Raw genomic sequence first — 13,523 nt, 5'->3', positions numbered from 1 at the left:
ATATATATATATATATATATAATTTGAGCCAACACGATCGTACAAATGCCTGTTCGTGTTCAGCTTGTTTACAAGTCGAGCTCAAAAAGTTTATCCGTATTCAGCTTGTTTACGTAACGAACAAATCTAACACAAGTTACTTAACACGCCAGACACTGGTTGTTCGCGAAGAACGAGCTATTTCGATATAGCCAATTGAAAGAAAAAAAACCAAAACTTACTATTTCATTCAACGTGTGTTTAAATAGGGGTTACAATGTTTAACAAATAAACCCAATAACATAACTCTCAACACTCCCATTCAAGATGGGCGAAAGATATTCACTAAGGTCATCTTGCCACATAATCTAGCTAACTCCACTGTGCTAAGTCCTTTAGTGAGGCAGTCAGCCGTTTGCTCTCCAATAGTTGCATGACTTAGTTCCAATAATCTGTTATTCAGCTTCTCCTTGATGAAGAATATATCAATCTCCACATGCTTAGTTCTATCATGTTACATTGGGTATTTAGCAATGTTGATTGTCAACTTGTTGTCACACAACTACTTCATTTGAGTTTCCTGATGCACTTTGAGCTCAATCAACTAAACTTTCAGCCACATCATCTCAACAACTCTTAATGCCATAGCCCTGTATTCTACCTTTATTGTTGTTCTTGCTACAATTCACTGTTTCTTGCTCTTTCACGAGTCCAAGTTGTCACCTACAAACATGCAGTATTCTGATGTGGATCGTCTGTCATCAACACAATTTGCCCAGTCAGAATCACAAAATCCCTCAATACCTACATGCTCAATCTTTCTGAATATCAAACCTTTTCCTAGTGCACTATTTAGATATCTCAGAATTTGATAGACCGCACCCATATGACACTTTCTTGGATCATGCATATAGCGGCTCACCATACTTACTTCAAAAGAAGTATTTGGTCGAGTATGACACAAATAGATCAGGTGGCTCACCAATCTCTGGTGTCTCTCACGATCAATTATTCACCTGCCTCTATACTGAGTTTGACCTTCTGATCAATTGGAAAGACTGCAGGTCTGCACCCCCCGCATATCTTTCTCCGTGAGAAGATCCAGTACATACTTTTTCTGGGATAGGATCATCCCCTCAAGTCCATTAGCCACTTTAATCCCAAGAAAGTATCTGAGTTGTCCCAGATCCTTTACCTCAAATTGCTTCCCAATATTACTTTCAGTTGAGCAATCACTATCTTATCATCACCAGTAATAATTATGTCATCCACATACACAACAAGTATGGTAGTGTGACTGTTGTTCATGTTTTCGAAAGAACAATCTGTGATCTGCATCGATTTGCTTAAATCGCATGCTAACCATCGTCATTATAAACTTATCAAACAGGGCTCAAGGAGATTGCTTCTAGCCATACAGTGAATCCTAACAGTATTTTCATATATATCTCCTCTAGTAGCTTCCATGAAGAAAGATATTCTTCACTGAAGAAAGAAATTCTTCACATCAAGTTGGTGAAGTCTCCGTCCACTATTTACTGTCAGAGAAGTCAGCGTCCTCATCGTGCTCATCTTCGCTGCTGGTGCAAAGATTTTATCATAGTAGTCAATGTCATATGTCTAACCGTACTCTTTTGTCACTAGTCGTGCTTTGTACCTCTCCACCTTCTTTTATGGAGTTTGTTTTATTATTAAGTTCTACTTGCATTCAACTTTCTTCTTCCCTGCTGATAGTGGTACAATCTCCCATGTTTGGTTTTTATCAAAAGTTCTAAGCTCTTCATGCATTATCGCTTTCTACTTGAGATCATCTTTAGCAACCTACCAACACTTGGTATAGGGACGAAGTCAAATGATATAATGAATTCTTTATACAAAGGTGAGATGTTAGACTATAAACAAAGTTCGCATTGTCAAGTTCCCACCCAAAATGATCAGGAGGATGTCACACATTTTTGCGGGAAGTCCTCTTTAAAGTTGAGGAGATAGGAGTGGACAGAGGAGGAATAATATCACCTAGGAGTTTTGAATCAAATGTGGATGGTGTAGGTGTCTCAAGAGTTGGGGAAGGTCGGGACAAGGGGCTTGTTGGCACTGCAGACTTTGTTTCCTCGGTTTGCTTCTTCCTATGTGTGTACACCTTCAGCTTAAATCCCACCACCTCTGGGGCCAATCTCCTCGATTTCTGTCGCCTCATTTGATTCATCCCACATCATAGGATACGACATTTCTACCACTTGCACCACTCCATCACCAATATTACTCACTCTCTCTTACCTCATTTCTCCAATAGTTGTTGAGTCACTAAAGGGTGAATTCACCTCTAGGGTGTAGTATGGTTCACACACTCTGAATGACGCATCCATATTCACAAAGAGCATCTTCTCAGTCGGGCTCTAATTGACATATCCCTTCTTAGCAGCAGAATAACTACAGACACATTTCATAGCTCTAGGATCCTAATTACTTACAGATGATCTGTTATTTTTCACAAAAAATACACCTCCACATACCTTCAATGGAAGGATCTCACTATTGTCTCATTTCAACATCTAACAAGGAGACTTTCGCTCTACAACTCTTGCGGGCATCCTGTTAATCAATTGAGCAATTGTCATCATTATGCTCCGGGCTAGCTTTAGAAGATGTTGATTATTCCTCTCCGCTACTTTATTTGTGGCTTGATGTTGTATCCTTTGAGTTGACAGGGAAGTCTCAATGTTTTGTTTACATATTCTGTCCCATTATCAGATCTCAGTGTCTTCACAGATGTCATATATTTGGTCTGGTTGCCTTGTAGAAATCTTTAAAGCAAACAACCACTGCACTCTTCTGTTTCATTAAGTATATCCATATAATATGAGAAAAATAATCAATAAACGTAACAAAAAAATGATTAACTATTCATAAAACTAGTAGGATAAAGCCTCCATACATTAGAATATATCAAATCAAACACACCAGAACTCTTAGTGAACTTGCCAAACTCACTAGCATCACACACCAATTTCTTTTTCTTTGTTTTTTCATACATAGATGGATACAGCCGACTCAGTAAACTAGGACTAAAATGTCTCATACGTATGTGACGTAACAGTAACACATCATTGACGTTCCTTCTATATTCTCTTACTGCAACACTTTCCACCATGAATGTCAAAGCTGAGTTCATCCCTTCTCCGTTTAAGTACCAGAGTTCGTTATGCCACGTTCCAATCCCAAGTGTCTGACTCGTCCCTTTCTCATGGAAGATCACCAGAGGAATATCAAAAGAAATAATGCATTTTAACTGGAGAATAATGACACTAATGGATAAAAGGCTTACTCGAAAAGAAGGAGCATGAAAAGTATTGGATGAAGTCACATGATTGGTACATCTCACTATACCCTTACTAACTAAAGGTTGTGTTGTATCATCAGCGATCTGTATACTCTCTGATATTATATGAAGAGAACTCTTCTACAATATCTGTCACGTGAAGAGAAATATTAGAATCTATAATCCATTCTAATGATTCTGTGGTGGAAATAGAGGCGAGAGAAAGTGTGTCACCAATACCTTTGCTGAAGTGAGCATAAGTGACAATGTTACCCCTTGATACCAATAAATTTGAAACATTCTCAGTTCCATCTCTTGATGCTTTATGCTTCCTCCTCAACAGCTCTAGACACTCATGATCCTCATCACTAAAGATCACACTCGTCTCTCCCTCATTGTCTTCTACCATTAGATTTGCTCGATAGCCCCTTCTTCCACCTTTCCAACCCCTATGACCACAACCACGACCATGACCACGACCTTCAACTTATCCATGTCTACCTGTCTCTCTCCTTAAATGGCTTCGGGCAGAACCTGCTCAGATGACCAACTTCACCACAGTTGTAGCACTTTCAAGTCTCTCCCTGAACATCTAGCGTACCTGGGCTCGCAACAACCAATGCTGATCGTGCACCCAAAAAACCACCCGACTCAGAGTGTAGCTTCATGCAACTCTCCTCCTGTATCATCACAACAATGGCTTCATCTAGTGTAGGAATATTTGCCTGAGCTAGGAGGACAAATCTTCTCTGATCAAAGACCTGATTCAAATGAGCTAGAAACTGCATTGTCCTCATTTGTGTAAAAATTTCTCATTTCTCGCACTCTCGATCGCTATAGCTCGACATGGAAGGGAAGTAATCAAGATCTGCCCACAACCTCTCCAAATCTATGAAGTATTCCTGAATTGATTTCTCATCCCATATCACAACTTCTATTCATACGACAGCTTCTATCTCGTGTTGAATATGGAATACCCTCATGTGGTTCACAGTCACAACATAAATCTTCTTCAGTTTTGCTCAAATGTCCCTCAGCTTTCAAATGTCATCTACTGAGAACGCAATTGACGGAGCCATTAAGTTGAGCTACTAGTTGTAAACTAAGGCGTGAGTGGTCCTCCACTTATCCCTCTCAGCACTATCACTCTATAGTTCAACTTCGGTAAGATATCCCTGTAGTCTCTTCCCTACTAGAGCCACCTCAATCTTATGTGATTAGGTTAGATAATTGGCCAGTCCATCAAACTTCAAATCTACAGAATGGAGATCCAACTTCACATGCGTCGAAGCCTGTGCTGAATTCGCGGTTCCTATCAAGGCACTAGCTCCCTGTATGAGCCCTACCAAGACCTTCAGGACCTCAAGATCAATCCTTTCCAGAAGATCCAATCCTTTACTCCCCGCACTATCTCCATCTTCCGTCATCTTCAATCACCCGGTCTCCTTTCTAAGTCATACACACCACAAACAATTCCCTTCATCCTTTAGGCCCGATTTTGATCTATCTCATCATCAAGATTGGGATCCTCTTCATATCATTCCCCTCCTCGGGATCTGTGGGGTATCACCTCCCCACACGACCCCTTTCAATCGGTGGACACAATCTCTTCATTTGGCGGTCGGACTATGGGAGGTGCGGCGACGGCGACTTGGAAAGGAGGATGTGGTGGCGTTCTGGACAGGCGGCGGCAGCGGCCTGGAGGGCGGCTAGGAACGGGACGCTGAACGCCAGTGCGTCTCCTGCACGAAACGCAGGTGCGTCTCCTGCACGGGTTGCGGGACACGACGCATGTATGCCTCCTGCATAGGATGCAGGTAGAAGAGAGAGGATGTGGGTAGAAGAGAGAGGTAGAGAATACTAAGATTTGACTCTGTTACCAAATTGAAAGAAAATAAGTCAAAACTTATTATTTCATAACATATTTGTTTAAATAGGGTTTACAATGTTTAACAAATAACACCCAATTAAACCTTATTATTACACACAACTCTCAACATAGCTCTATTGGATGTTAATTTTCCTATAACTACGATACTTTAACAATTATTATTAAAAATTTTCTTCATGAGACAAGCTTTTAAAAGAAATCGGGAGAGGTCATCAAATTAATCTGTGACAGCTGTTTGGAAGGCAAAATTGTAAAAAAGTTACTTTAAATGGTTCGTTAAAAAAAACTAAGATGGCTATTTTTTTAAGCTTTTTATAGTATTGAATTTTTCTATCCTAGTTTTATTCTAAATATCCTAAAGTTATTATTGTTGTTCAAGGAAGCAAACGGCAGTAATAGAAATCAGTTTCAAATGATATTTAGGAGGCTAATAGGGAGGCTTAAAGGGGAGAGAGAGTTTGACTGTTAAGAATATTTTTTATTACCAAAAAAATTAATAATATGTTGCAGTTAAAGGAAGTGAGATGATGATCCGTTCATTGTAATATCAAGATATTTGTAGGTAATTTCTTAGCTTTATCAGAAAATGGCTGGTTGTGTTGGACATGTTGATGACAGTGAAGTGCTAGTAATAGTACCCATATTGATCTCATGAGTGTTACGGTAAAAAATATCATAAATATCCTGAAGATGAGTGGTAATGGTAAAATATTACAAATATTGAAGGGGTGCCCTATGATGATGACCACTAAAACTTTGTTTAATAAATCACCCTTTTTCCAATTAGAAGTTTGCTCCACAAAAAACCTTCTTGGCTAAAAATGATTTAACTTCAAGCACTTCAAGCACTTCAAGTACTTCAAGCACTTCAAGCGCATCTTGACATTGTATCTGATGAATCGTTAAGTAGCCTTTTGTGCATTCGATGTTTTATCTATTTGTCATATTTTAGAGAAAAACTTGAGATGTAGAATTTAAGTTTCAAATTCTACCCAAGTGTAACTCGGTATTTCAAATTTTCAGATAAGTGTGAGAATATCAAGTGAATGTGATATCAAATTAGTAAGGGGAAAGATGAAATTGAAAATAATATAATCGAAAAATGACAGTGGGAGTACTATTATTGAGGATAAATTGTGGAATGCATTTAAACAATTTGGGCTTATTCGGTGAAAAGGCTAAAGCTATAAGATATATCAGTAAGATTGTATGGAGTTTGTATGAAGGAATACTGAGAAAAATAAGTATACCAAGTTAATGTGATTTACAGTTGCAAAAAAAAGTCTTGTGCGAGATATAAGTAACACCTCATTTCCTATTTTATAGGATGGAATGAAGATGGATGATTTATAAAATCTACCTTAATTAGAAAAATGCTGGGATGATAATGATGAATTCAAACTCAGCTTATATGAAATAAATTCAAACTTCAGGAAGGTCTTATACGGCCCAATCTAACACCTTATTGTTAGAGCATGGGAATGCCATAATGGCAATTCACAAAGCCATTTTTCTTGCCAACTTTATTATGCCCCTGCACAGAGACTTTTGACATCTTTGGAGAAAATGGAAGAGTTATGTTTATATAGGCTTTTGTGTTCTATTTACTGCATAATGATTGAAAGAGGAAGCATTCTTTTCAATGTGATGCTTAATAATTCCACTCATATGGGCTCATATATTTTTATATTACAAGGATTGTGATGATAGACTTTATTAAAAGTAGGCAAGTGAAAAATAAATTTTTGATGGTTTGGACATGTACAAAGCCGAAAATGTGTTAATAAGATGCTTATATAAAATAATATTAAAGGGTTAGGAAGATAATGTGGTAGATTTAAAGGTAAATAGGTAATATTGATATAGCTTGTTTGAAAAGATATTTACATAATGGATTTAACACCTTTTGCAACACTCGTCAAATATAAATGGAGAATGTAAATTTATAAAGCCGGTCTTACTAACCTAAAATATTTGGGATATGATAGATGTGATATGATTCTCCTTGGAAATAAGGACAAAATAAATTATTTTTTCTTCAAAAGCACCAACAAGACAATACAAATACATAAAGATAAGCACATACAATTCTAGAGGTAGGTGATCTCTCCCAAATCCTACAATTTGAGAGAGAGGAATTCTATCCGAAACCCTAAACCTAAGACTTACAACAATAATCTCATGTCTAGCCTTAACCCTAAACAGATTAGTCCTATTTATACTAAACCATGATAAATGACAAATGATTAAATTGCCCATAGACTAATAAAAGACAAATTTTCCTGTAGGTGCCAATCTAATATATTGATGATGATATTTAGGTAAAAGTGACTATTGTGAACCGATTCGTTGAACAAGTAATAATAAAGAGATCAGGTTAAACAGAAGATAGTAAAATTTGTATGGTTCAGCCAAAATAATTCTTTATGTTCATAAGGGAGGAGAGGAATTGATCTACTATTAAATAGCTTATATGTATTTTTTTTTAATATGTAATAGAAATATAAGAACCACACATAGAGATAATAAACTGTTAAATACAAAATCTAAGTCATCATGATTCATACGAGAAGATCCGACCCAAATTCATCTCAGAGCTGACACCATATAAGAACCATTTATAGTCTTCAGGCACATCCTAGCTACTTTTTAAATTTCGTTTTCCGATGTTTAAAGAGCAATAAATTTGAGTAAAAAACCAGAGTTTGACCATAGATTCCAAAATTTTGACCTTATTCTCATCAAAAAAGATAATTCAAATTAATTTGTATTTATTTTTAGAATCATATATTTTAAATTTTGTTATAGATCCCATACAATACTTTTCATCATGTCAATGTAATATGACTCAGTAACAACTATGCATCAATCCTAATATTGATGAGAATATATATGATCATTTTGTGCTTAAAAAAAATAAAAAATTGCTCAGTTTTACTGGTGTTGATATCAATACATGGATTCTGGTTAGCTGATTTTTTGCAATTTTTGCTCCAGGATTTTTCTTGGCAGCGTGTCAAACTATGTTTTGTCAGTTGCATCATGCCCAGTGACAATTGTTAAAGATCCAGACTTTCAACATTAACTCTTCTGCTTCTATGTGCTCTGCGACGAGAAGTCTTTTGAGTGAACTGTTTCTTCTTCTGTTTGGACTTCTGTAATAAGAAGAAATAGACGCGAACAGGATTGATGCTTTATTGCTTACTCTCAGTGAGATATGTGAGACTCTCTTTGCTTTCAGTTGTTTCTATACTTGTCATGAATAACACTGCTGCTATCATATAAAGATTTCTTGACAGTATTTACAGAAGATTTATATGTTTAGATCATGTTTGGATAATTAGCTCCGGACTGTTTGAGTTAAGCTCAGTTTGAAGTAAATTTTATGGTATTCCTTATAATCTTTTTCAGAATTATCAGGCATATTAATTGAAAAATAATCATCATTAGTCTCACAATGAAAAAAAATAATTAAAATTTTGACTGCTTGATTATGGACAAGTTCTTTAATTACTGAATATTAATTATAAGGCTAAGGTTTATCCCTTCAAGTCTTAAGATTGGTCCACATTATCAATTGTATAAGAAAGCAGTTTTAAATAACATCAGCATGAAGATAATTGCCTTAAATATAACTAAGGTTGACATCAAAAGCATAATGATAAAGAACGAGGCAGGATTAGTTGCAATCTATGCACCAATCATAATAATTTTTGGCATAGCGGCCTTATCAGCAGCATCCTTCAATCTTATAATACTAGTAATAGGACCCAGTGCCATGTCACAACAACATAGGGTATAGTTTTAGCCATTGTGACTCTAAAGCAGCACTGCCTCATCGTATATTCATGAGAGGCTTGTAAGGCTTCTATTGGGTTAGTAGGTATGATTTTTATTTTTTACTCAATTGACAATAATTTTGTTTGATTTTAAGCCCCACATTCATTTATATTAAATGAATTTGCATCAAGTGCATCAAAATTCTCTCTCTCTCTCTCTCTCTCTCTCTCTCTCTCTCTCTAAGAGGTCGATTTGGTCTAGCTCCATGGTAGCCAGGTGGACTTAAGAATCTCTAACTAGGCCAAAGTCTACACTTAAATTTTGAACCTGAGCCAAGACGCCAAAAGTTGGAATCCTTAGTCCAAGTTAGGGTAATATTTAGGTCGAGGCTTGAGTCTCCGGTTGAAGTGGCGAGTAACTTTTTGTCGGTAGGAAGCAGCTCTAAGGTGGGCTACATCGCGTGTTTCTGAGAGGACATCCAAATGTTGTTGGAGCTTTTCATTGTTGTCTGAATCGAAAGTCTTAACTCGTGGGTTTGGAACTTTGATATCAATTGAGATGATAGTCTCGGCGCCGAAACACAAGTTATATGAAATTTTTCCAGTTGAAATTTGTGAGGTGGAGCTCTTCAACCAATTACCCCTCAGTTTTCTCAAGACGAGTTTTCAACCCCTTAACCACTATCTGATTCTTCACCTTTGTTTGTTTGTTCATTTGGAATTTCGATATTGTAGTGTGCACTAGATGGATGTAAAGATTCTTGCAGAATGACATGAAGAGCTTTGCAGAATGACGTGAAGACCTTTTCAGAGAATTGAGTCTCATTATCAGTGATACTCTTTGCAGGAAACCCGAAGCGACTGACAATGTTTTTCCAGATAAATTGTTTGGCATTGGCTCAATAATCTTGGCAAACGGTTCCGCTCTACCCACTTTGTGAAATACTCGACAGCTAAGATGATGAATTTTTATTGTTCAGTAGCTATTGGAAATAGTCTATCTACCCCCCCTTGGGTTAAAGGTCAAGAACTCGGAAATGATATGAGTTCTACTAGCTCATGTTCAAAATTTACTGAAAGAGAAGACAACATCTTGCACTATTCCATATGCGCTTCATCAAGTCACCAGATAGAAAATATTGTCCATATTAGATAGCCTACTTTACCTGATCACCCTAACCCAACAAATAGTCCAAGTTAGGGTAATATTTTCTTACCTTTTATTAGTTTGATTGGGTTGCATTTTCTTGATCATATTTATGCATGAATATTTTCATCTAATCTAACAAGACAATGATGGATATATAATAGTCTAAAACACACCAACAAATAAATAAAATAAAATAAAATAAGTACCAAACTCGGGTATGAACCCAAATGATTGACAACATTCTTTAATTATTGTCAATTTATCATGAAAAAAATGCAGCATTTATTGAGAGGACATTATAGCACATGGCACCAAGCCAACTAAGCTTCTATGTTTCTTCATGCACAATTGACCCATCAAACTTTTGAGTTAAATGCATTCCTAAAAAGAGTCTTTTGATAATTGAAAACTATATGATTTGCAAAAAAAAGTTCCCATCCTTGGCTAATAGGTGGTTGGAACAGGCAACATAATGATTAAAGGAGCATGCTGGTGATGTGGAGGATGTTAAAGCTTTGTGATTAGGGTTAAGAAATTGCTTCAAAGTGAAGCATGTGGGTGTTTATGTTAGTTTTACAGCTCAACAAACCTGTCCATATTTTCCACTGGAGCAAAAGTTTGGTATGCAAAATTGTAATACACAAATTTATATGATTTTTCATCTTAATAACTGTTGTATTTCTATGAGTTGAAAATAAGCACCTAAATAAGAGCAACTTTGACTTTAAAAATGGCGAGTCAATCAGATTTAAGTAGGAGTCAACTTTACCTATTTAACTCATGAGCAGACTTAATTGTATGAGTTAACCTTTAATTTAATGTGATTAAATGCACATTTATAAGAAAGAAAATTAATATCATAATTTCCCTCTTTTTCTTATACTTTTGTAAATTTCTCAACTTATTGGGAAACAGGAGGCGGTTATCATGCTTGATTAATTGCGTGAAATTATGTTGAGTAAAAGGGGGATTGGGTTCCACATCAAATAAATATTTTATATTGATTAAAAATCTTGAATTGTATGATACAAAATTATTGAATGTCATACATAGAAAATGTGTCATCAATGATTCCGATGAGATCTGACTATCCAGAAGGAAGGGACAATAGCCCACCTGTAGTAGACCTTGAGGCCAAATTGTCTGATTGAATGTAATAAAGAAAATGCTTGCCAAATCATAAGGACAATCAAATAACCTGAAACGAGGCAAACGATAATCCGAGTCTATCACCAAGATGAAGCCGATTGAGGGGGGAGCTAATCCCTCGTATCCTGCATTTATATCGAGGACATTTGGTTGTCCCCTAAACATTATCAAGAGTAAATGTTTTCAAGTCTCAATCATCCATCAAAATCTTTTCGTAAAAAAATAGCATCCTATTAGATTACGGTGATTCACCTTCTTGGCAATAGTTTGACACTATTTTGTCTATAGGAATCTCTTACCAAAAATCGCTGGTCAAAAACCAAACCAGACCGACCGATCGGTAAAGCTTAGTCGATCGAATCGATCTTGTCAACCCCATACAGATCAAGAACAGCCGACCGGTGGCAATGACATTGCCTAGCTGACACGACCGACCTCAGAATCAATAGTTGGTTTGTAAACTTGTAATATAAAATCAGAATCAATATTGATGGCTCAAATTAATATTAAATCAAATAGATTATAAAAAATAATAATACTTTAAAATTATTCCTATCAAAATGTTAACATTATCTATCTCAAACCAAACAAAACAGATAATATTAAAAATCATTTGAAGCTTACATTTGAACCCTCATCAAAAGTTTAAATTATACATTATAAGGCTTAAGAAACAGCTTTCTGCAATCCCACTTCTTTAAATCTGAAAAAGTGAGCTCAAGCTCAAATTTCTTAGTTCTCTTTCAAGTCATCATCTTAATAAAATAATAAATAAATAAATTTTGAACACAAAGAAGATGGATATAAAATTAAAATATTTTTAATAAATTATTACTTTAATTTTAAAATTTTAATATACTTTTAAATTTATTTTAAGTTGAGGGGAAATTTTAGAATGGATCAACTCAATCATAATATTAGTTTGTTTGGGATTTTTTTTTTAAATTAAGTTCATTTCACATGTTTTTAATATATTTTTTAAAATATATAAAATAATATTTAAATATTTTGAATGTTCTTAAAAACAATATTATTTTAAGCAGATACGTCAAATATTTTATTTTGTTTAGTTAAGAGATTAAATCAGTGTAGAAGGTCCTCAAAGAAGAAAAAATTAGAAGTAATCACAACCGTCTATTCAAGATGGACAGTATGTGATTGCGTTGCCAACTCCCGAGGCCTAAAAAGCTGCATTTCTCCTCTCTCTCTCTCTAGTCTGCGGCCGGCAAAAATGAACTCCTTTTTCTGTAGATCTTGAAACCTCCATTATTTTTCTTTTAGATTTTCAACGTCATGCTTTTTTTCCGCTTTTTTGCAAATATTCCGGCAATGAGAAAGTGAAGGAAAGGACACGAGCAGGTTGACAAAAAATAAAAAAAATAAATAATAATAATAATAAATCAAATGGTCTAAGAGTATGAGAGGGAAGATAAATGAGGCCCAGAGACAGGATTAAGAGATCCACCTATCAAATCAAATGTATTCATTCGAGTCAGAGTAAGCAAGGTCAAAATCAAAAAGATAACTAAATCCATACCATTCGGTTAAAAACGAGACAAAGATATTCATGCCGACCACTATAAGAAGCGGGCCAATTGCAACAACCTATCTTCTGATGATATGAGGAAAGATCTAATTCCTTAATAGCACTAACCATCTTAGGAATGCTCCTGAGGCTCCTCATCAGATATTAAGAGTTAACAATACAATAATTAGTCATATAAACATTCTAAAGCTCTTCTCGTTGAGGAGCAAACTATCTTTCAGTTCAGAGTGATTCACCCTCTGCTCGATAGTGTAATGTTTTTTTGCTGACAAGACCTTCTCACTAGGGAATGAGGGTCGACAACCAAATTAAATCAACCGATCTACAAAGTCTAGTTGATCGAAACAGCTCTATCAGGTCTAAGCCAATCAAGCTCAGCAAACCGACAACACAAGCTTGTCCTAACCTACTGAACTTGGATTACCAGGCTGAAGCCAAGCAAGCTCATCCGATCGAGTCAGAGAATAGTAGAGCAATGGGCTAATACCCGTAAAAAACCTTGAATATATTCTATCATTTTCACTAAAGAAGAGACAAATGTAACAATATATATTGCACTATCTCTCATATAAATAAAGACATGACATAACTTCATATACAAAATTTAAGCAAAATAAAAAAGATCAGAAAATAACCACATAATTGATATGATTTACTATTTTCTCTTCTATCCCTCTCTTTTATCTCTTTTTTCTTTCTTACCACTTTTT

General features: G+C 35.7%; 1 protein-coding gene across 1 annotated transcript in view; it reads left to right on the top strand.

Annotated features, from left to right (window-relative positions):
• Nucleotides 1–8,499, top strand: part of LOC110031338 (universal stress protein PHOS34-like) — a 13,485-nt gene extending 4,986 nt beyond the window's left edge. The window contains exon 4 of the mRNA XM_020734487.1: nucleotides 8,187–8,499. Within this exon, the coding sequence (XP_020590146.1) occupies nucleotides 8,187–8,274 (88 nt within the window). The 3' untranslated portion in view covers nucleotides 8,275–8,499. The remainder of the gene's footprint in view (nucleotides 1–8,186) is intronic.
• Nucleotides 8,500–13,523: the final 5,024 nt, after the last annotated feature.

Source organism: Phalaenopsis equestris, unplaced genomic scaffold, assembly GCF_001263595.1.
Source record: "Phalaenopsis equestris unplaced genomic scaffold, ASM126359v1 Scaffold000803, whole genome shotgun sequence".
In the NCBI taxonomy this organism is placed as follows: domain Eukaryota; kingdom Viridiplantae; phylum Streptophyta; class Magnoliopsida; order Asparagales; family Orchidaceae; genus Phalaenopsis; species Phalaenopsis equestris.
Note: the sequence above shows the minus strand (reverse complement) of the source record. Positions and strands in the feature narration are given on the sequence as shown.